This window comes from Physeter macrocephalus, chromosome 2 (genome assembly GCF_002837175.3).
Source record: "Physeter macrocephalus isolate SW-GA chromosome 2, ASM283717v5, whole genome shotgun sequence".
NCBI lineage: Eukaryota > Metazoa > Chordata > Mammalia > Artiodactyla > Physeteridae > Physeter > Physeter macrocephalus.
In genome coordinates, this window is record NC_041215.1 from 130,980,793 (window position 1) to 131,005,449 (window position 24,657).

Here is a 24,657-nt window from a genome sequence, read left to right on the forward strand (position 1 = left end):
GTGAGAGGCCCGCGTACCGCAAAAAAAAAAAAAAAAAAAAAAAGAAATACGTGCTCTTGGTAAAAGATTGAAACAATTCAGAGGAGTATATAGTTAGAGCAAAAGGCCCCTTCCACACACAATTCCTAAGTCTCATTTTCTTACTGACATTCAAGATTAACACTTTCTTGTGTATTATTTCAGAGCACTTCTGTGCATGTGCCTGCGTGTGCACGTGTGTGTGTGTGCATACGGTATGCACATGCTTACTTGGGATCTTGTGACCCATTACTCTTCTCAAACTTGCTATTTCACTTTCAATATATCTTGGAGATCTTTTCACGTGACCACACACCTATTTCATTCTTTTTGATGCTTGTACATTATTATTCCACTGCAAGGGTGAACCATAATTCATCAGATCTCTGATGAGGAACATTTAGATTTTTTTGTTTGCTATAACAGGAACTGTTATAATGAACATCCTTGTGTATACTGTATACCTTTGAATATAGGTAAGATACGAGCCTAAGAATGGAATTGCTGGGTCAAAGGTTATGGGCATTAAAATTTTGAGAGATGTTTTGCCAAATGATTTCTCCAAAGATTTCAACAATGTCTACCCACTTCCCACCCCCAGTAGCGTATCAGAGCATCTATTTCTCCACACATTTGCCAACACTGGACATGATTATACATTGAAATTTTTGCCAGTTTGGTAAGTAAAACTTGGTATTCTGAATGTTTCAATTTACGTTTCTTTAATTATGTATGAGGCTGAATATATTTTCATATGTTTTTTGGCCATTTATATATTTGTCTTTTAGGCAACTGTTTATTCATGTCCTTTTCTCACTCACTTGTTTTAAGCAAGAGGGTGACAGAATCAGATTTCCTTGTTAAAGGGATGGGTCTGGTATCAGTTCCGGTATCAGCCGAAGGAGGAAACAGTTTCAGGAGCAAGGGGTTGATCCAAAGTCTCAAAAATCACAGAAAACTCTAGAAGTCCAGTGTTTCGGACACTTAGAAGGTCATCGGTGGTGGCCTTTGCCATGAGTTTCCTTGGGGTGATTCAGATGGGGGCTCGACTGCGGTGTGTTGAAAGGTCAAGTGAAGGGGAGGCGGCAAACGTTGGCTGTTCTTTCAAGGACCTTGGCTGTGAAGGAAGAACACTGAGAGGGTGGTTGATAGATGAGGGCCTAGGGAGGAGAAAGGGGAAGGTATTTTTAAAATATTAAATATATTTGGACATGTTTCTAGGTTGTAGGGAAGGAACAGGTTTACAAGGAAAGTTAAATGTACGGGATGAAAAAGGAATGATTAAATTTTGATACTGTGGGATTTCGGAGGAAATGGGCTCAGGATAACGTAGGAGGTGCAGCCTTGAGATGGGGCCCTTCTTTGTCTGAGTCACTTATAGCTGAGTGCTGAGGGATGACCAGAGACATCTGGCACAGAGGGACAGTCTTTCTGGCGGCCGAAACAGACCAGATGTTTCAAGGGGACAGACAGGAGGACCGTAGGGAGAGAAAAGGGTCTAGCCCAGCATTCTGGCTCTTTCCAACTCACCAACCAGCTGAGCTGTCTTCCTCTTGTGGGGACGAATGAGTGAGGGGTAGGAAGAGAGCCAGTCACATGACCGTATGGAAGCTCAGCACATGGAATCATGAGGCTGGGGAAAGGGAGCTTCCCTCTCACAATCAGGCACAGGAAGAAGTCTGGAAGGGGGTAAAATTGTTAAGAGTAGTTACCGCCAGGGACTGGCTTGTGGGGTGAGGCTGGGGAGAGGTTGTGTTACCTTTTAAATGAGCACATGTTACTTCTATAAAAAGAAAAGACATAAGATGAAAAGAAAACGTTTCAGAGATTACCACCTTAGATGCTGGATGTCCATCCTGAATCATGGTAGCTAATGAGAGAGGTATGAGAGATGCTGAAGGAAGAGGCCATGATGCAGTGGCATCGATGCAGCAGTAACCCAGCCTCCTGTTGTCTAGCGCTGGATAGTTTATAAAGTGTCTCCATCACTCATTCAATAAGCGTTTACTGAGTCATCTGTCACGTGCTAGGCTCTCCCTTGATCTCATTTACCCCCCTCCCCGTGACGCAGAGCCGTGGCCTCATTCATTTCATCCGACAGGTCAGGAAAGCAGGAGGCAGAGCTGTTGGTTTTCTCGAGTCCACTGCTTGAGCCCAGATCTTCAGATTTTCAGTCCGGCTTTCTTTCCATCACATTATAGCCACCCAGTGACTTTGTTGCTTGAATTAACAAAAAATGCTTTAAAATCGGTTTATTTTATGGGAAATCCCTGGCGGTCCGGTGGTTCGGACTCTGCAGTTTCACTGCTGAGGGCACGGGTTCAATCCCTGGTCAGGGAACTGAGATCCCACAAGCCGCCGCGTGCAGCCAAGAAAAAAAGAAAAGTCAGTTTATTTTACATGACAGCAGGAGTACGTTAAGTGGAGTTCTGTAACTTGAAGTGTGCTATCCCGTGATCACACCAGTAGTGTGTTAGTTTTTTCGTCAGGCTCAGTGCTTCAACTCCCTAGGGCCGCGATGTTAAAGCAAAAGCTCACCTCTGTGCCCTCGGAGAGGCTGTTTGTTGAGAGTCAGCTCCGACACTGGCTAGGGTGCCTCTCACGGCTCCGGGGATGTCTCACCCCTTTCACCCGCCGTCCATCCTCTGTCCTCCTGCAGATCACCCCCGAGTACCTGCAGAGCGTCTGCGTCCGCCTCTTCAGCAACCAGATGCGGCAGAGCCTGGCGCGCAGCGTGGACTTCACGAGGCCCGGCACGGTGAGGCTCTGCGCCCGGTCTGCCCCCAGGTGTCAAAATCCCGTAACTTAAAAAAATGGGAGAACAGGAGGAAATAACACATTCGGAGTCTGCATCTCAGCGGGCTTTGGAGGTCTGTGCGTTCCCAGAAGGAAGAGTGGGTTTGGGCCGCTGGGAGGCGGCCTCCTGGGGGCGGGGGCGGGGGAGGCGCGTTTGTCTCTTCCAGGCGAAGCCGCTTGCTGGGTCCCAGGGCCGCTAATGGCAGCAAGGCAGTAGGAAACGAAGGAAACCTCATGCTGTTTGAAAAATCACTGCCGTGTTGGGGTTGTGCGGTGTCAGACGGGCTTTCCTTTTATCTTTTTAAACTTTATACTTAGAATCATTGCAAACGTACAGAAAAGCTGCAAAAACTGCCCAAAGGACACTTGTATACCCTTTACCCATGTTCACCAACTGCTAGCGTTTTACTCATTTGTTTGTTTACTTTCTCTCCACACACACCTATACACACACAATATGTTTTCTGAACCATCTGAGGATAAATTACATATGTTTATGGCCCTTTGCTCCTAAATACTGGAGTGCAGTGTGCATTTCTTAACAGCAATGTTCCCTTATATAACCATGTGATTGTCAACTTCAGTAAATTTAATATCGAGGCAGTATTTTTACCTGACCTACAGTGCATGTCCCAGTTTTGCCAGCGGAGCCATTAACGTCCTCTACAGCAGCCCCTTCCCCGTGCGCGGAGCGTGGGCTCAGGTATTACGTTAATTTGTCGTGTCTCCTTAGCCTCCTTTCAGCTTCAACACTCCCCCACCTCCACCCCCCGCCCCCGCTCCCCCCACTCCCGGTCTTTCTTTCTTTGACTTTCATGACATGGACATTTTAAAAGAAGACAGTCCTTCCCCTTCTTTAAAAATAGAACATTTCTCCTTTTGTGGTTGATGTTTCCTTGTGGTCAGATTCAGGTCTGCGTTACAGGCCAAGGCATTACGTAGGTGATGTGTGCTTCCTAGGAGAGCTCATCTGGAGGCATGTGGAGCTGAGTCGGGTTCTTAACCAGGGGCCCGAGTATAGCTGTGTCTCCAGAGGAAGTTTTCAGAGTTCGTGAACCCATGTCCCGGGAGCGCACACCAACCTGCCGCCTGGTCCGGAGGCTGAGAGTGTGGAGCCGGGCAATGAGGAAGGAAGCACCGGGTGATCCTGAGGCAACCCCGAGGGTCAGAGCCCCAGCTTTTAATTAAGTGTTTGCACATTAATACTGGGGTCTTCATAAACAAGGCCTTTTTCAGCATTAAAATAATCTACCTGATTCTCAAGTAGATTTGAAGCAGCTTATTATGAGAAATGAAATATGAGAGAATGAGAAATATGAGAAATGAAAGCAAATATGAAAAAATAGAAAATAAAAATAAAGAAAGAAATTTTGGTTAGAATTCATAGAAACTGAAAGTAGATTGGTGGTCGCCAGGGAGTGGGGGAGATGAGGGGATGCTGGTCAAAGGGTACAGACATCTGGCTTTAAGACGAATAGCTCTGGGGGTGTCATGTGCAGCATGGTGACTACAGCTAACAGCACTGTATTGTGTACTTGAAGGTTTCTGAGAGAGTAGATCTTAAATGTTCTTACAACAGCAGAAGGTAACTATGTGAGGTGACAGCTGTGTTAACTAACCTTATTGTGGTAATCATTTCACAATCTATACATTTATGAGATTATCACATTGTATGCCTGAAACTCACACAATGTTGTATGTCAGTTATATCTCAGTAATGCTGGGGGAAAAAAAGAAATTGTGCTTAAAGGAAAATGAGGGTAGGAAGAATAAAAGTAAGCCAGGGCTAACGCTAGTATAAAAGAATGCATGTCCTAAGTTACTGTACCCCTGGGAGCGAGGCTCAGATTTGGCTGTGGGCTTCCTAGTAGCCTGTGCAAAAAACAGTTACAGGACTTATTTCTAAAGGAAGAGAGGGTGATATTCACTGCATCTAAAACGGCATTTGCGCTACACGTGTAGCCTGTGAAGCACAGCGGTAAAGTGAACGCCTACGAGCCCATCGCACACGCCCACAATAGACCATTTCAATGCCACCGACGTCCCCTATGTGCCCTTTAGACCGTGAACTTTTTCCAAGTAGGTATATTACTCTTACAATTTAAAAACAAGTCTAAGTACATTTTTTTTTTTGAGGACTGGAAGGTCAAAAAACTGCTGCACAGGGTTTTCCTGGTGCTAAGACCTGAGGAGAGTTCCTCTCGTGGATCTTGGTAGAAAGGACATGGTAACGTGGTGAAGAGCCAGCGTCCTTGACCATGTCCTCGGGGTGCACGTGGAAGTGCACCGCCAGGCTTTTGCTGCGTTGGCTGTGCCACACGTGGACAGGAGCTGCGGAGTCCATGCTTTAGGGTGTGGGTGCAGCGATGTCAGCGTACGTGAATCTTCGCGAATCGACCATTTTTAAAATGCCAGTAAAGCACACACAGACATCCGAGTTTCGAAAAAGTAACTCCCTCATGGGCCCTCTAGGATGAGGGGCTTCAAGCCACATCCCTGTGGCCTGGCTGAGGTGACCCTCTGTGTCCAGTATATGCTTAGCTGTAAGTCAACCTAACATTAAGGATCAGAGTGTGTTTACCAAAAATGATGGCTTTCTAGCAGTAATTAGCATAGCAGGATCTGTGTCTAATGAGACCACTTCTTTCCCCCCCCTTCCATTTATGTATTAATTCAGTAAATACTTAGTGTTCTTCGGGTTTGTTTATAAAATCCCACCCTGTCTTGCATATACAAAAATCCTGTCTGTTGGCGGAGTGCTGCATCCAGCATATTTAAAACTGATGTTGGGGCCTCCCTGGCAGTCCAGTGGTTAAGACTCCACGCTTCCACTACAGGGGGCACGGGTTCAGTCCCCGGTCAGGGAACTAAGATCCCACGGGCCGCGTGAACAAAACTGATGTCATGTTTAAAAGGAGCAGTATAAAAGGGGATGGGGGAACAACGTATCTGATATTTCATCCTATTAGAAGTTACCTTCATTTGTCAAGAGACTGGTCCTACCATCCTCCCCTGTTATGGCACTAAGGTACAGAGTGTAAGCCTCAGAAACCACGGGAGAGAGGATGCGCTCTGTTTGCCTTAACTCGTAACCGTTTTTTTTTTCCCCCGACTTGAGTCATTGACTTAGTTAACAGGCCATAAAAACTGCAAACAATTTTTTATTGTTCCTAGTATATTTTTCTTATAAGGTGATAAAAAGTGAGTGAGGGGTCATTACGGAAGAGTGTAAAAGAGTATTGCCGTTGACTAGGCATGCCTAACGCCAATGTATGATATCAGATTTATAACGCATGAGGAGGAAATTAGGATACAATTTAGATCAGATGTCCGGTGACCGAGCCGATAGGATCTAGGATTTGGAAGAAGATTGCTTTTTTATTTTTTTAAGGGACTATAGTCTACCCTAAGTCCAAACAGGATGCCATCAATTTCAAGATAAATAGGTAGGCACAGACCAACCTTCTTTCTAGCCTGGTCCTTGATCAGCTTCTCCTCGGGCTTGAGCGTTTCAATTCACTGTACTTGACAGGAGCCTGGCTGGGGCCCATCAGAAAATGGCTGGTACTACAAAGTTTAGTGCCTTTGATACTGGTTTTTAAATCTGGCTTTTAAGAGTCTGGCCCTCTGCAACCTCATTCACTGTTGAAAGTTCAGAAGGGCTCAGTAAATAAGACCCTTCTTCCCCCTGAGTGCCGAACCAATCAAAAAATACAACAATAGGGGCTTCCCTGGTGGCGCAGTGGTTGCGCGTCCGCCTGCCGATGCAGGGGAACCGGGTTCGCGCCCCGGTCCGGGAGGATCCCACATGCCGCGGAGCGGCTGGGCCCGTGAGCCATGGCCGCTGAGCCTGCGCGTCCGGAGCCTGTGCTCCGCGACGGGAGAGGCCACAACAGAGGGAGGCCCGCGTACCACAAAAAAAAAAACAAAACCAACAATAGAATGAAGGAAAAAGGAGCTAAAGATACTGCCACTGATTCTGACAAAGCTTATATTGGAGAATGTGGATTTTTTTTTTTGGTAGGCAGGTGGGTAACCTACTTTTGAGCCCTGGAATTAAAGAAACGTTCTCCCCCCGTCATGGACAGCTGTGGCCCAGCCCCTGCCCTCCACCCCCTCCACCCGTACCACTGGGGCTGTGCTCTCTGTGCAGCCTCACTGCCCAGAGGAGGGGGGTGCAGGGCCGTGCAAATCCAGTAAGTCACCCTCTCTGGGGGGTATGTGTGAAGACTGTATGTGTGGAGGCCGAGGACCCCACAGAGGAGACAAGAAGTGTGTTTCCACCCTACCTCCTTCCCGCCCAGGTAACTGTGTCCGGAAGTCCGACGCATTATCAGAGCTGGGCGCCAAATCCACGCGCTCCCAGGGTTGATAATGATGGATTAAATCTTGAGAAGAGAACTCTCCTGGGTGGCCTCTGCCAGCTGGACTGCTTGTCACCACCCTAACCCCAGGTTTGTCATGCCGTGGTCCTTACCGAATCAGGCTCCAAACCCTGGGGCCCGTTCTTTGCTGGGATTTGAGATGAATCTGATTTTATATTATCAGGAATCTAGTGATAAGTAGTAAAAGGAGAAACTTCTTCCTCAGAGCACAAGAGGGAGGGTTTTTTTGTGTTCTAAGGTTATACAAGGGATACAAGAATATGTGTTAGCTGGAAAATGCACAACAATTTAGCAGTAAATGGAGCAAAGCAGAAACCCCTTCCCTCCCTCACACCCCATCCTGCCTTCCTCCACAGGTAAGTGTTGACTATGTTTCATAGGCATCCTCCGGACCTTTAAAAATTGTACATAATTGTGATTTTATTACACATATCATTCCGCAGCTGTCTCCTTTCACTTAACTGTACATTTTTGAAAGTCTTTCATGTCCCTTTAGCATACTTGTATTTCTCTTATCTTTCAGAATTTTAATTTGAGAACAATATGGTACATTTAACCATTCCTCTGGCACATTGTCAGTTTTTTGCGCTTTCTAATGATGCAGCATCCATCTTTGTGTGCTGCAGATAGCATTTAAAAGTGCTTTGGTATGTCTTTCTCTTCTTAGCCCCCTGTTTGCAGTGGGCAAGCATGAATGCAGAGACACTCTCAAGGTGGAAATCTGAGCACAGCCCCCCGTCGAGTCCCAGGTCCCACCCTGTGGCGCCTCTAGGTTTGTGATTCATCGGATGGGAAAGTTTCCGTTTAAACCCATCCTTATTGGAAAAATGGCTCTTTGGGGAATTAACCCTCCCTTTCTTCCACGACTCCAGGTAGGCCGCACTGGAAATACAAGTTACAGTGCTTCCCGGTGTGATAGCATTAAATATATTAAAGGCCCAGGACATGTGAATCTTAGGAGGCATCTGCTTCCAGAATCCACCATCTTTGTTAGCAGTGAAAACTTGCAGGGGTGGCGGTGGTGGCGGTGGTGGCGGTGACCCTTTTGGGAGGTGGCCTCACGCAGTTGTTCGGGAAGCCTTGCTGTGGCACGATTCTGCTAAGGAGGGTACTTCCCGAAGCTTCCTGCTGTGTGGACTGTGGCACTGCAGATGAAGTCCAGCATCTTCAGCCCTGGCGTTCTCCCTTAGGTGGCTTTGCTTACGTCGCGGCAGGACACCTGCCCTTTCCCTGTGTTGCCGCCGCACTTCGAGGCAGCCTTCCCGGGCCCAGTGCTCTGTGTATCGAGGAGGAGTTGCACACCCGGTTCCCCTCTCCCTACCACACCTCATACACCAGTGCCTGTCACGTACCTGAACTGACCCTGTGATGTGAGGATTGAATACCTTTGGTCTCACCAGTCGGTAGGACCGTGACTGGCAGAGGGTAACTGTGCCATTCGCTCAGGCCTCTTCCCCGACCTCCAAACCCAGACTGACCGGCCTTCTCCCCGTGAATGTCTGACAGGCGCGTCGCACTTTCCGTGTCCCAGCCCAGGCTCATCTTTTCCTCCACACAGGTGATTTCCCTCCTGTGTTTCTGTCTCAGCAAATGGCACCCCAGGGAACCCCGGGAGTCACCCGAGGCTCTTGCATTTCCTGTGCCCTGTGCTCAGGTGGCCGTGCGGATCCGGGCGGGCTGCCTCCCTCCTGCCCTGCCTCTGTTGCTTTGTGTCTGTTCAGGCTCTTCCTCTTTCTGTCCTGGCTTAAAGCAACATTTCCTGCCTGATCTCAGTCTCAAAACCCTTAGATTTCTGATGGCTCATTCACACGGAGCTGGAGTGACCTTTCTGGTTGCGTCTTATTTATTTACTTATGCCCTCAGGCTTCAGGAAGGATTTAGGTACCGACAGCAATCCCATCGTGTTACTCCCTTGCTTGATACCTGGCGTCGCTTCCGGTCCAACGTGCTCAGCAGGGAGTCCCCAGCCTTCCACGATCTGATGCGCATCTGTCTCTCCAGGCCTGACTCGGGTCTCAGAAACCCCAAGAAGCCCCAGCGCCCCAGCCCCTGGCACGTCCCCAGGTGTGCGCGCTGCTGTGCACCTTGCCCGGCCCCAGGCTCTCAGACGCCTTCAGGCTGCGGGCTGGTGAGGCAAGGCCAAGGGCTCGGACGCCGGGCGCTCCCACGCCGCGCGCGCGCGCGCGCGCGCGCACATAGCGCCGCTTCCAGATCGCAGTTGCACAGCTTTGCATTCCAGCGCTGCCCTTCTGCGGTCACAACCCTGCGTTTTCGAGTTGTGTCCGTACCCCTTCCCGTTACAGAGTTGGCCTTAGCAGCCTCCCCGTCCATGTGGCGGGGATATGCCCCTCTGGGTCCCCGGCTCCTGTTCCCTCTCTGTCGCGTGGCCGACACGCATCCCCTCAGGTTTCCCACGGCGGTGACTTCACCTCTCCTGGTGACCGGTCCCCGTGAGGTCGCCTGACAAGGGTCCTGCCTTTGTCCTGCACCGCACAGGCGGCACCTGGGTTCAGCGTCAGTCCCACGTGAGCGGGGCCAGGGAAGAAGGGCTGGCAGCGGACCAGCCTGGTCCGAGGAGGTTTCTGGCTCCAGACGGGGCCTTCCTGTCGCCCCGGGGCTCGGCAGCCGCTGCTGGTGTCGTCGAGGCTCCTTCTTTCTGGCCCTCCCTGGGCTGCGCACACGCCTGCCGTCCTGTGGAGCAGCAGTTCCCGAAGTGTGTGCCCCGAAGCCAGTCCCACAGGATGTCCCCGTCCCCAAGCAAACTGTTGACGTCACGAGTTTGAGACACGCTGGGTAGTGAGATTCACGACCCTCAGCCGTACACCAGACTCCCCGGAGAAGTCCCACGGTGGCAGGCCCCCGCCAACCCAGTCAACCTCCAGGCGCTCGTGACCAGGGACACTCTCGCCGCGTCACACCTCCTCCCCGTTTCTCTAAGCACGCTTCCTGACGTCATGCGTCATTAGCAAAGCCCCTCATCCCGCTGTTGTCACCAAGCGGGGTCCCAGGCTCGTGTGGCCCCGGTAAGGCCCTCGCCCACACCATGACCCCGAGGGCCGGGCTCCGCTTCCTTGCCTGCAGCTGGGAAGGGGTGGGGCCGTAGCTCCGCGCGTTCGTTCACTCTCGGCTGAGGTAGCAGTTTAGTTCCCCCACGTCCAAGCGTTCCAGAGAGCCCTGCCCTGAGCCCGGCACGGCACAGGCGCTCAGTGACTCACCGACAGGTTCATTCGTTCCTCGTTCCGCTGGCCTCTACCTGTGCCCGCAAAGGGCCGCCGCGCGCTCACACTGTGCTTGCCCGGTGGAAAGCGCCCCCCGTCTGCGCCCACGTCCGCCGCGGCCGGGGCGCCGGCCTCCTCCTGTGCCCCAGGCCTTGGGGGCCTGACTCTGAGTGCCCAGCGTGGAATCCCGGCCCTCACACAGCGCCCACTGGGGCTGCGGTCAGGGCCTCCTTAGCGAGGGGATGCTCCCTGGCCTTGTCGTCCATACTCAAAATCCAGAGTTACCCTGAGAGGGGAATTATTCCAACTGATGATGATTCTGGGCCTCTCCACCCCGCCTACACGCAGAGCAGCGCCCGCAGCTGGTGGCAGTGACCTTTAAAAAATCCAAAGAGAAGGTTAGTCAACAGATCAGAGCAGCCCCCTCAGTGTTCGAGTATTCTTTTTTGTTGTTGTTTTTGTGGTACGCGGGCCTCTCACTGTTGCGGCCTCTCCCGTTGCGGAGCGCAGGCTCCGGACGCGCAGGCCCAGCGGCCACGGCTCACGGGCCCAGCCTGCGGAGCACAGGCTCCGGACGCGCAGGCCCAGCGGCCATGGCTCACGGGCCCAGCCGCTCCGCGGCACGTGGGATCCTCCCGGACCGGGGCACGAACCCGCGTCCCCTGCATCGGCAGGCGGACTCTCAACCACTGCGCCACCAGGGAAGCCCTGGAAGCCCTCGAGTATTCTTATTAACGCCTCCACCTAAGAAGGAAGTGGTAGCCATCGCCCGCTGTGAGTTCTCCATTCCGTGGGCAAGTTTATACTTGGGTGTCAATGTTAAGGTCAACTTCTACTTCATGACTTACACCCAGTACCTCTCAGCTCTAGCATCCCCGTCAGCACTGGGAGCTCAGCGTGGACAGGCAGAAAAGAGGGGAAGCTACGCTGACTTCCACGTGCTCTCGTTGGCATCTGCACCCACTGGTATAGCATTGCCACCATCTTGCAGGTGAGGCACGGAGAGTTATTTGATCATTGATTCTGCCCATTGGATTGCAAGCTCTCTGAGAAAGAGGGCTTTTGCCTTGCTCACCGATATCAACGGTGCCTAGCAGAGGCCTGTTAGATGGTGGGCAGTCAGTACTTACTGAATGAAATACCACAACTTCCTCCCTCGTTAGGAGCAGGCTGGGCCATTCTCCCCTCGGCTCATTGCCAGCTTTAAAAGAAAATTTTTTTTTACTTGATTGAATAGTAAAGTCTCAATACTGTTTAGCATACTGGCTCTTCTCATGAAAGGGTCAGTTATTACTGCTTTTCAATTAATTTCTTCACAGGGCAAATAGAATGATATAGAATTTAGCAAAAGAGAAAAAAATCAGTGTTTTAAAAGATAGAGAACATTTTCTTAATTATGAAAAAAGGGGGGGTGTATGTAAATGAATTTTATTTGTGGAAATATGAAGTAGCCAATATCACTAATTTTAAAATATTTTTCTCTTGTGTATATATTATGCTAGTGTTTTACTATGGCTGTGTCCTTCATTGACCACATTACTGGCTCCTTGATCCCCGTAATGTGTTAGACAAGTCATTTAGATGACATTTCAAACAATGTTCTGAGCTCCTTGCTGTTTAAGCCAATAACAGGAATAACAGGTAATTAATTTTTAAAAAGTTGAGGGTTAAAAAAAGAAAGAAAGAAAAGGGAATTCCCTGGCAGTCCAGTGGTTAGGACGCCGAGCTCTGACTGCTGAGGGCCTGGGTTCAAGCTGCACAGTGTGGCCGAAAAAGAAAAGGAAAAGTCAGAGGTTAAAAGTTACAAGAACATACATGGTCATGAACCATTTAAAAGCAGGGTTTTCGGTCTTCAAGGTGAGAATATGGGGATCTGTAAATACTGTGAAGGGAAGCGGTTGAGAACGGGGCCGATTTATTACGTTTAGTTATTAAATCAGTCAAGGATTCTGGAGTGCCCACTTCTTGAAGTCGGTCTTCATTCATGCATTCAACAAATAAATGTTGATTGAGTGCCTCTGTGGTCCAGGTACTGTGCCAGGTGCTGGGGACATGCAGGCGCTATATCTCCAGCCCTTGTGAAACTCCGTGTCTGCTAAAGGAGAAGGACACAGAAATGGCTGCAAAATGATCACAGTTCAATATGATCAGCGTGGATAATGTTCCGTTCGAGGGTTGTGGTGACATAGAGGGAACGGAGTACTACTGCCTGCCCCTTCGGGAAGGGCTCCACAGACGGCTGAGACTTCCTCTCTTCGCCTCTACTTACTTTTTTCCCCTAGAGTTCTTTTAGACAAATTCCAAACATTCTATCATTTTACCTATAAATAATTCAATATACATCTCTAACAGATAAGGGCTTCAAAAAACGAAAAACGTAACCACAGTGCCGAATATAATTAATACTAATTCCTTAGTATCATGTAATACCAGTGCAGTCCATTTTCACATTTCCCGTGTTTTCTCAAAATGTCTTTTACAGTTGGTGTGAGTCCATCCAAACAAGTGCCATTCACAGCATTTGGTGGTTTCTCTATTTTAGTACATGCTTAATACCGCGTTGCTGTAGTAGCAAAAACAAAACAAAAAAACAATAAATGGGACGTGCCCATAAAGTAGGCAATGATTTGGCCTATAGGCAGAATTAAAAGGGAGTAGGGTGGGAGGGGGATTGTGAATTTTTTATAAACACCTCTAGAGCGACTTGGTGCCAAGTGCATGTGTTATTTTTATACTCAAAGATAAAATCTTAATATAGAAGAAAACCAGGATAATAAACTGATTTTCATTGCTTTTGTTCTTTATGATGTCTTCGACTAGGCAGCTTTAAGTTCCTCTGGGAGCTTGGTCAGGGCGAACCCACCCGTTTTCTTATAGACTGCTGCTTGGAGTGGAGTAGCAACAAGCCAGAGGTGGGTGGCTTGGGAGATGCATCAGTAGGGTATCACTAAACTTGGACTTGGGCTAATTTTTAAATCACATACGATTATGGTTGGAGAATCCTGGTGGATGAAAAACTTTGCAAATCTGTTGGTTCTGTGCCGTTACAGTGATTTGGGATTAATGCATTGCTGTCAATGTTTAACACGATCTATTTCCTTCTGTCCCCTTCCCCCTCAGGCTTCAACCATGTTAAGAGCCTCCTTGGCACCCGTGTAAGTAATTGCTCTTAGGAATTGTTATTAAGGAGAATAGCTATGGGTAAAACGGAAATTCAAAATTGTTTTAATAAATGCTCTTAACCGCCTAGCTTAGACGCATTCCTTTGATTAAGCTGGAGCTACATGTGGGTATTAAAGGAAATACCAGTAATCATAAGCAATACTTATAAAATACTTATAAAAGTATCTTTTAAAGTCAATTCTATTTATGTCGGTGAGGTAGCATCAAATGGAAAAAATTGTTGAATTGTTCCTATAATATTCTATAGAAATCAGTTTAATCTACTGTCATAGGGAAGTCAACAGAACGTTGCAATGTCTAAATTTTATGTTCTCTCCTGAGTCACACTGTGACCAGGGCCACAGGATAGCTGTGTGTGTGCTGGGGCATTCCTATCCAAGTCAGTTAGGCTGTCGCCCATGGGGGTATCTGACGCACGGGGGCTTCACCAGGCATGTGTGTTGCACTAGCAGGGAAGTTGAGAACCTTTGGCGTGGACACGAGGACTAGGGTGGGTTCTGGGGACCCTCTGAGCCAGCCTCGGGTGGTGGTGGGGGTTGGAGGGGTGGGTGCTATGATATTACCAAGACACCTGCGGCCGATAGAACATTGCTCCTTCCCTCGGCCCTGCCCGAGTCTGACATTAACCCTGCACTCTGTTCACTTCAGATGGTGGCTGTAGAATGCAGCGCTTATGAGCACGGACGGCCAGGGTTAAAACCCCCCTCTGCCACCAGCTCTGTGACCTTGGACCACTTTTATAACCTGTCTGTACCTCAGTTTCCTCATGGACTGTGGGAGAGTGGCTGGACCACAGAAATGGGGGATAGCTGAGCAACTTAGTAATATTGCCATTATTGGCAAGTAAATATGGCCCAAATATAGATGACTGTTTTTCCTCCTTTGAGTAGAAGCTCCCCAGCTATAGAACATTATCAAACTTGGCTTTACAAATGCAACTTTTTTGTCTAGAAAAAGAGCCTGTTTGCATTTTAAATTAAAACTTTTTTTCATTTTGAAATAATTTCAGAGTTGCAAAAATAGAACAAAGAATTCCCATATATCCTTCACCCAGATTCCCCAGTGTTAATATTTTACACAAGCCCAGTGCAGTTATCAAAATCAGAAAATTAATGCTGAAAAAGTACTGTCCTCTAGTCTGCGGGGCTTATTCACATTTTATCAGTTGTTCCATTATGTCCTTTCTCTGCTCTGAGGTTCAATCCAGGATCACACGTTAGTCTTGTCATGTCTTAGTTTCCTTTAATTTGAAATCATTCTTCAGTCTTTGTCTTTCGAGGCCTTGACACTTTTGAAGAATACTGGCCAGTTATTTATAATTGGAATTTTTTAAAGTATTTGTATTAATTTTTAAACTCACAATAGTATCTGCCTCTGGAAAAAAAATCAAAATAATCAATGTGCCATGTACAGAGGTTTACCGTTTGCTGTATTAAACAGAAGAAGCTAACGCCCCTCCCCAGGACTGTTAACTGAGACCCCATCCGATGCCCTCTTTTCTGGCTTTTTTTTCCAGGCCCTATAAGAGGATCTCATTTTTTCTTTTTTTTTTGCGGTACGCGGGCCTCTCACTGTTGTGGCCTCTCCCGTTGAGGAAGAGAACCAGGGCTGTGCAGTGACGCGCGGGCTAAGGAGGAGAGTGTTTTGAGAGGCAGGGAAAGTGAGTAACCTCACTGTTCTCAAGTGGTCTGGGAAGTTGAGGGCCAGCTGGGCAAAAGCCTTTGGATCTGGCACCTAATGGGGCCTCTGTGACTGAATACCTTTATTATAAAGGAAACCAGTGGGCGGGGGTATTGAGTAAATGGCTGATGAGGCAGTGGAGTTAGACCTTGCACTCAACCTGGTAGGTAAGCATGCCCCACTTCTGCAATACTGTAGGTATAAATATTCTGGGAAAAGTTGGTTTTTTTGTTTTGTTTTTTCTTTTTTTTTTGCGGTACGCGGGCCTCTCACTGTTGTGGCCTCTCCCGTTGCGGAGCACAGGCTCCGGACGCGCAGGCTCAGCGGCCATGGCTCACGGGCCCAGGCGCTTCACGGCATGTGGGATCTTCCCGGGCCGGGGCACGAACCCGTGTCTCCTGCATCGGCAGGCGGACTCTCAACCACTGCGCCACCAGGGAAGCCCCTCATTTTTTCTTTTAAAAACTAACCTTAAGGGAATACCCTGGCGGTCCAGTGGTTAGGACTGTGTGCTTTCACTGCTGAGGGCGCAGGTTTGATCCGTGGTCTCGGGGAACTAAGATCCTGCAAGCTGCGTGGCGTGGCCAAAAAAAAAAAAAAAAAAAACTAGCATGTAATTTTTTCCTATAATGTAAGTAATACATGCTCATTATAGAAAATTTGAGTCTATAGAAACATGAAGAAGAAAACTTAAAGAACCCCAAATCCTACCTCCCAGAGGTATTAGCTCAGTTTTTACTCCACCCTTAAAAACAAACGAAAGCCTACAGCTTTAGTCTTCTCACTCAATTCTTCATGAATTCTCATTTAATATTAATATTCTCTGCACAGTATTAGAAGAATCACATTTTGTTTTGTTCTTAGTTTTTTTATTTTGAAATAATTATAGATTCCTAGGAAGCTGAGTCCCTCAGTGTCTCAGATAAGGTGGTGACATCTTATGTGACTGTAGTACAACAGCAAAACGAGGAAATTAACATGGAGACAGTGCAGACCTCATTCAGTTTTCAATTTTTCTATACACTCCAATCTTCTTCTATTCAACAAAACAAAATGTGAGGATACTTGTTTTAGTGACAAGACATCTGAGGTGGTCCCTTTTGTTTCTGGCCAGCCAGATGCAGGTGTGGGGTCATCTGCACCGTGTAGATCTCTGAACAGCGATCTCTCGTAGTTGAAACCTGCCTTCGCCTGAGGTCTGATTCGGAGTCCTCTTGAGGAGGGTTTGCAGCTAATTGCCCTGCTTACTACCTGCCTTACTGGCACGTCCCCACTGCCGCTGCCTGGCCACACCCTCCTACCTCCTGGAGGGTCCCCTGTGCACCTCTCCTCATCACAGTTGTTTTCTGACCCCTGTTCTGTCCTTCACATCCCCCCAGGCCAGTCCCTCAGGCTTGAGAGGGACAGTGGCTTCAGGTTTTTAGGGAGGACCCTAGGGGCCTGCTGAAACTAATAGGCTTTGGACTTTGCTCAGGATTCTAAATAGAACTCAGGATTCTATGACGCCTCCAAGGTGATTTCATCCCCATGGTGTGGAGCCCTGGCCTATTGTGAATGTGGTGGTCTCTAATCCCATTAGGCAGAGACTCCTTGTTTTAGGAAAAGTGTTATATAGACCCTGGTACATGCAACAGAAGAGACAGAGCTGAGCCCGTTGAAGCTGGGGTGGGGGGCCTGGAACCCAGCCCTCTTGGTGGAGGCCTGGAGTTAACGCCAGGAGCACAGAGAGCAAGTGGGCCACTGCCCGTCCAGTGTGTCAGAGCAGCTCTAGATGAGACTGTCATGATACTCAGGAGGTGTAATGACCATGCCCTTCTGCCCTGTTCTTTCTCTTTGAACTTGTGTTGCTGAGTAGGCAATTGAGGGATGTCCCATTACTGCCCTCCTTGGATTATGAGAAACTGAAGAAGGATTTGATTTTGGGGAGTGACCGCTTGAAAGCCTTCTTGTTGCAGGCTCTGCGCTGGGTAAGTACCTATTTCTTGAAGTTAAAAAAAAAAAAAAAAAGACCATGCTGGTTTTCTTGGCTGGCTGCCTTGCCTGTATCTTTTAACCCATCTTCTCAAAATCTTCTTCATGCTTCCTGCTGACACCAAGAGCGAAAATGAAAAGCAGCTTCCGAAGATCTCTGTGGTCTCTTTTTAAAAACCCCTGTGTTGACGTCACAGCTGCCATTGCCTTCACTCGATGATTTGATACATGATGACTTGGTACATGTAGTTTCAAGGCCCCGGAGACGTCCTGGCATCTGGCCCTTCCCTGGTCCTGAGCCAGACTCACAGCTGGTGGCGTCGGTGTGTTAGAGCACACGAGTCCCCTCGCACTGACCCCCACAGAGACCTCTGGATTTAGGTATTCCCACGCAGCCACACGAGCAGACATCAAGGGTGAAAACTTATTAACAAGTCTTTAAGGAAAATAGAGTGTAATCTAAATAGTTGCTTTTCTGGGACTTCCCTGGCGGTCCAGTGGTTAGGACTCCACGCTTCCCCTGCAGCGGGCACAGGTTGGACCCCTGGTCAGGGAACTGAGATCCCGCAAGCCACGCGGCGCAGCCAAAAAAAAAAAGGAAAAAAGAAAAAAAGCCTTCGTTTAAATAAATAAATGGTTGCTTTTCTCGCCAGTTTTCAGATTGACCACAGTTAAGGCAGTGGTTCTCAAGCTTTCTGGTCCCAGACCTCTTGACACTGTCAAAAATTTCTGAGGAACCCAAAGAGCTTTTGTTTATGTGAGTTTTATCTACCAAAATGTACAGTATTAGAAGTTAAAGCTGAGAAAACGTAAAATATATATTTATTAATTCATTTAAGATGAACAGTAATAAACCGAGGACATAACATAAATAACATTTTTGATGAAAAATAACTATTTTCCAAACTAAGAAAAAAATTAGTGGGAAGACTGACATTGTTTTACACTTTTATAAATTTCTTTAATGTCTGGCTTAATGGAGGACAGCTGGATTCTCATCTCTGCTTCTACATTCAGTTTGTCACAGTATCTGTCACGCTTCATATAACCTCTGAGAGGCTGATCATTAAAAAGACAAAACATGCCTTAGTATTATTATGAAAATAATTGTGACCTTCTAGACTACCCTGAAGGGACTCTCCAAGTGTAGTATGGGGAACCCTTCTAGATCCCCAGGGCTCCCCAGACTACATTTTGAGAGCTGCTGGCCTAAGCCAACACTGGTTCACTCTTTTTTTTTTTTTTTTTTAAACTTTTATTGGAGTACAGTTTATTTATTTATTTATTTTTATAAATTTACTTATTTATTTATTTTTGGCTACGTTGGGTCTTCGCTGCTGCTCTTGGGCTCTCTCTAGTTGTGGCGAGCGGGGGCTACCCTTTGCTGCGGTGCGTGGGCTTCTCATTGCGGTGGCTTCTCTTGCTGCAGAGCACAGGCTCTAGGCACGCGGGCTTCAGTAGCTGTGGCGTGTGGCTCTAGAACACAGGCTCAGTAGTTGTGGCACACAGGCTCGTAGTTGTGGCGCACGGGCTTAGTCGCTCCGCGGCATGTGGGATCTTCCCGGACCAGGGCTCGAACCCGTGTCCCCTGCATCGGCAGGCAGATTCTTAACCCCTGGGCCACCAGGAAAGTCCCTGGTTCACTCTTTAACTGAACAATCTATTCTAATTCACCTTGCAATAGCGTCAGACCCCTTCACAGATCCCCACATTTCAGGTTATCTTGACATCCAAATGCCTCTGAGTGATTTCCCCATCTCTCTGGATAACAAGAGCTCTCCTCACTTGCACTCCGATGGTTGGAAGTGCTCTCGGGAACACGGTCTGGAGGAGCCCTCTGAGGACGCATCCAGGATCAGCAGGAAGAGCCCTGTGGCCAGTGTGTCTCCTCTGGTTTTGTTGGCTAGAGTGGGTGGGGTGGCATGAGTAACCGCTAGTGGCTGTCCCTGCCCGGAGGTTTGCCGCTGCTGCAGTTACCAGCCTCCCTGTGGCTCTTCGATTAGCCACTGGGCACTTGCTATCGGTCCATGCTATTGAGCCTCTTGGCGAGACAGGATATTCCTTTGCTGAATGAATGTCACAGAACAAGCAGGAAAAATAAAGAGATCCTTGTAATTCTGTCTGAGACCCCTCCAGCCCCTCACCCCTGCACCCCAGCCCAGCAGTAGCCTCCGAACTCACCAGAAGGGCAGCAGCCCCTGTGACCGTGGAAAGCCCATGGGTGAGAAAGCGGGAACGGCAGCAGACTGTCCAGAACCCAAAGGTGGAGGTCCTGAGAGGCCGGTGTCCCGGAGAGATGGGACCCACTGCGGCCAAGGAGGGAGGCCCCTGGGGAAGAGAGGACCATATGCAAGGAGGGCGGTGCCATGGGTGCCGCGCCCACGCACGCGCACACAGTATCCGCAGCGCTGCTGTGCCAGCCCCTGTGGGATGGGTCTGCTCTGTGCGCCCGGCGCTCATTCACGGCGCCCCCGTCGGGCACCACGCAGAGGCACCCTGTGTGTTCACACCCCCCTCAGCCGGACCACACGTCCCCAGCCCCCACTGCGCTCACATCCCCCCGTGCTGCCCAATGGTCTGCTCGTCCTTCGGGTACCAACTCTTGAGCCACTGACGGCAAAAAAAAAAAAAAAAGCCCTCTCCAGGCACTGGTGAGCTCTGTCTCATCCGCTCCCTTACAATCCAGTCCAATACACTCCTTCGCTGCTCTGGGGGTTACATGTGTACGTTGACTCCTGCATCGCCCATTCGGAAGTACGTTGCAATTTTTTGTTAACGGACTTGTTGGCTGGTTGACCGGCCACCCGGCTGGGTATTACTCATGTTGTTTGGTGAAATGCATAGTTACCGGTGCTGCCAGCTGTGGGAACAGTTTCCTCCACGCCGACACTTGGGCCCTGTTGCCCTGGTTTTCCTCCGTTCTAGCGCTTGACCACATCGCAGCCTGGAGAGCAGAGGGAGACCGTTCTGCAGGCCTACGTCAGCAGCGACCTCCTGGACTGCCGCAGCCACAGCCAGGTGGGTGAGAGAGGGGCCAGCGCCCAGCCAGGGCCTGCCTTTCTGGGAAGGATCTTAGGAGGAGGCGGCTTTCATTTCTATGCACGTGCTCAGCGCGGTGGCTGTACGGCAGCCTGGGGCTCCTGTTAGCTTCCGAAATCTGCTGTCCACCCTGGACACTGGCCCACTTTGCACTTCTAATGCAGAAGAGTCCTAAACAAGTTAGTACTGCTTGATTCAGCTCTGGAGCTCTTTTCTGCCATTTTTCCTTTTCTCAAGTTCCCCGCTCTTTCCCTCACCCCACTGCTTACCGTGAGTCCTGACAACTCAGCATGACTTACAGTGGGCAAGGCAGGTAAGCAGATTCAAAGTGTTTTCATCTGGGCCTGACTTAAAAAGTGTCTTCAACACTCTTTGTATGTAGCTTTGGACCAGATAGGTCTAATGGTGCAGAGGGAAAAGTGTGGGGTTTAGGGGGAGATAAACTGGTTTCAAATCTCTGCCCCACCGACTCTTGGCCAGACACCCTTAAGCAAATTTCTCAATCTCAGGGAGCTTTCCACCACCAAGAAGGGGCCATCACCTGCCTCGTGAGGTTGTTGGGATGGCTGCATGTGGTCACGTGTGGGAAGAACTTAACCCAGGGCCCAGCTCGGAGGAGTCCTCCTCCCCACCCCTCATCTCTCTTCCCTGTTCTCAGCACCTGTTATCCTACCGAAGGAGGATCGAGAGCTTGAACATGCCCCTTGCAGAGAAGATACTGCATCTCATTATTTCAGGTTCATCGTTATCCAAAATGCTCTAAAAACTTCATCTCCCTACTGTTAGGCTTCACAGTGTGCGCCCTGAGTGCAGTATCAATACCTCTTAGGATCGCTGATGAAACAGCCCCGGAGAAAGCTAGTCGCACGTAATCTGTTGTGTGCACAGGCGACAACGTTTAAGGGTTTTGAGTTTCTTCTTTGTACACAATCGTATTGTTCCCATGAAACAGTTAAGTATGAAAAATAGTCCCTCAAATTCTTATTTTCTTTTCCTTTTTTTTTCTGTTGGTATTTGTAGTGGCACGGAAACCAGCCTATAAGACACAAAGCAGCTGAATAATATACTGTCATGACTTACGAACTCGAATTCAAAGAGTGAATTCAATACTGATTCTTTCTGAGCTGTGATATTTCATTGAATCTAAGATGTAATTTCTCCCCCCATTTTAGCATCTCCGATGCTGCGGTGTATCTAATAGCCGATGGCCTGTTAACAGTTTAACTTGCAGTGCTTTTTTCTTTCTTGGTTATATATAAAAAAATAATATGTCCTCCTATGAAAGGTGTCTTAGGTTTTGTGATATATGATATTTGTCAAAATGCCGAAATCCTTATAGCCACTGAAGACGTCATGTCTTCCTCAGGTCATTATTTTTAATTGCTATGGCTTATTTATTTTTTTTAATAAGGAATGAGCTGGAGTTACCTTAAGATGTCAGAGAATCTGCAGAGCAGGAGAACTCCTTGGGAAACATGGGTGCCGTGTCACCATGACACCAAAATAAATTGGGATATATATATATATATATATATATCTCCCACGTTTTGTTTATCCATTGATCAACAGACACTTGAGTTACCTCTACCGTTTGGCTGTTGTAAATAATGCTGCATTGAACCTGAGAGTACACACCCTCACTTTTGTCTCAGTCAGTTCCTTGCTTTTCTTTGTAGTGTCCGCATTTGCGGACACTACAAATATAGTGTTTGATTTGGGGTTTGCTGAGTAGCAAGCACAGACCTCGCTCTGCCAGGAAAGGGTACTGTTCCCATGTTAGATGAAGGCACCTAGGGGAAGATGATATGAATAAAATTGCTGGATTATAATCAGACGTAGCTTCCCCGGGCTCTTAAGGGTCCCCTCTGGGGACACTGGTAATCAAAGTCAGGAGAGAGTCCCAGGAAGCACAGGGCCTCTGGCAGGGCTGAAAGGTAGGCCAGGTGCTGGTTATCCAGCAGCAGTATGTATGGCCAAGGGGAATGGTGAGCCGCTCTGTAATTTGGGTCTTAAGCTTGCCTCGTCTACTTCTAGTTCTCAGGAGCTGACCACGTGAGAACACTTCTGTGGGGATGAAAAGACTTTCCACAGCTGACCCACACAGCAGGGTGTGAATGGAGCTTCCTCAGAACAAGGGCAGGGGTATCCAAGTACGGATGAGTCTGGGCTCACCTCACCCAGGTAGTTTGCACTCTGTTTGAAAATATGTTACATGGTGCACTACTTTGGAACCCTGGCCGTATTTACTAAAACCGCATAGTCTGTGTCCTAGCAAAACCACTCCTAAGTATAACCCCAAAAGAAATGTGTCCATGCATTCAACTAAAAGATGTGTAAGAATGCTCATAGCAGCACTATTTATAAGAATCAAAACACTGGCTATAGGGCTTCCCTGGTGGCGCAGTGGTTGACAGTCCGCCTGCCGATGCAGGGGACGCGGGTTCGTGCCCCGGTCCGGGAGGATCCCACGTGCCGCGGAGCGGCTGGGCCCGTGAGCCGTGGCCGCTGAGCCTGCGCTCCGCAACGGGAGGGGCCGCGGCGGTGAGAGGCCCGCGTACCACAAAAAAAAAAAAAAAAAAAAAAAAAAACCACTGGCTATAGCCCAAATGTCCCATCAAGAGTAGAATGGATAAATCGCCTGGGATGTATTTGTAAAATGGGATATATTGAGCAATGAGAAGGAGCACACAGCATGCAACATGGATGAATCTCACGAACATTATACTGAATGAAAAAAGTCAGATATAAAAGAATACATACTGCATGACTTTATTTATTAAAACATGTAAAAAGGGACAGAACTAACCTACGGTGTAAGAAGCCAGGAGAGATATTGCCCTTGATTTGGAAAGGGACCCCGGAAGGGCGTCTGGGGCTTTGGTAATGTTCTGTTTCTTGATCTGACTACCGGTTACCCACGTGTCATCAAGCTGCACACTCACGATCTGGGCAATATTCTGTATGGATGTAATATTTCAGTAAGAATTCTACCGAAATGAAGATGGTACAGTGGCAATAGGCATCTTGGGGATGACAGCCTTTGTTATGTCACTCTCTTGAGTCAGTCATTCAGCCTGTACTGGTGGCCCTCCACACCTGGGGCACAGCTGCCTTCCAGAAATCTCTTTTCACCAAACGTATGTTGATTCCTTGCAGCCCTTTCCTGAATTGGATCTCTGTTTCCAATATTCCCTATTGACTTCTTGGTGAAGCACGGCCTTTAGTTAATAGCTTCTAGAAAAAGGATGGATGGGGAGTATATTTTTCAAGACTGTGTATGTCTGAAAATATCGTTATTCTTTGTATAGAGCTCTGGGTTGTAAATAATTATCCTTCGGAATTTTGACGCTATTGCTTCATTGTCTTTTAGGTTCCAGTGTTGCTGCTGAAAAGTCCCAGGCCATTCTCATTCCTGACCCTTTGCGTGTGACCTGTTTTTTTCTCTCTAGAAACGTGTTGAATCTTTTCTCGTTCACCAGCGTTAATGAATTTCCCATTGATGCCTTTCATGATGTGTATTTGATTCACTGTTTTGAGCACTTTGTGAGCCCTTTCAATCTGACAACTTTAGTTCTGGGAACTTTTCTTGAGTTGTTTTGTTGGTGATTTCCTCGCTTGTTTTCTCTGTTCATTCTTTCTGAATGTTGGGCCTCTTGAACTGGTTCTCTAATTATCTTTTTTCTCATATTTTCCATGTTTTTCTTTTTGTTCCACTTTCTGGGAGATTTCCTCATCTTTACTTTCCAACCCTCCTGTAGAGTTTTTCATTTCCCTTTTTTGTGTTTTTTTGTTTGTTTGTTTGTTTGTTTGTAGCATTCTGTTGTTCCATGGATACAGTTATATCTCTGAGGATATTAATGACAAATTTTTGTCTATTTTTAGTTTTCTTCTCCCTGCACAGTCTCATTTCCTCCAAGTTGCTTCTCTCCCCTGCCCCACTTGTTTTGGCCTCATTTTCTATGTTAGAAAGTTTCCTTGAGTTCCTGGTAGACCTTGGTTATCTCCTAACGTTTAGAGTGGAGGGACTGAAAATCTGACCGGCGGTTCTGAAGGTGAGGGTCAGGCCTGTAGGCATGGAGCTCCACTGAGGGTGACCCTGGTAGGCCATCTATTGGGAACCTCTGATTTCAGGAACTTTAGTTCTTTCCCTGTTTCCAGGGCTGGTCGTTCTCCTCCAGGAAGTGTCTTCTAATCTGCCTAGAAGGTAACAGTCTGGTTGGCAGTGTTCCGAGAGCCGGGTAGGGCAAGAGGACGGGGGTGGCTCTCTGTCGAGCATTTATCCTGCTTTTAGGCACCACCCCTGCTCCATTTTGGTGTGGCAGCCCTGCTCACCTGTGCCTGCTGTCCTACGTCCGGAGACCTTTTGT

At 48.2% G+C, this 24,657-nt stretch overlaps 1 protein-coding gene across 1 annotated transcript in view; it reads left to right on the forward strand.

The window, feature by feature from the left end:
* Positions 1-24,657, forward strand: part of ARMC9 (armadillo repeat containing 9) — a 151,857-nt gene that overhangs the window by 38,534 nt on the left and 88,666 nt on the right. The window contains exons 10-13 of the mRNA XM_028482596.2: positions 2,678-2,776; positions 13,538-13,572; positions 17,136-17,247; positions 20,177-20,269. Of these exons, the coding sequence (XP_028338397.1) occupies positions 2,678-2,776; positions 13,538-13,572; positions 17,136-17,247; positions 20,177-20,269 (339 nt within the window). The remainder of the gene's footprint in view (positions 1-2,677; positions 2,777-13,537; positions 13,573-17,135; positions 17,248-20,176; positions 20,270-24,657) is intronic.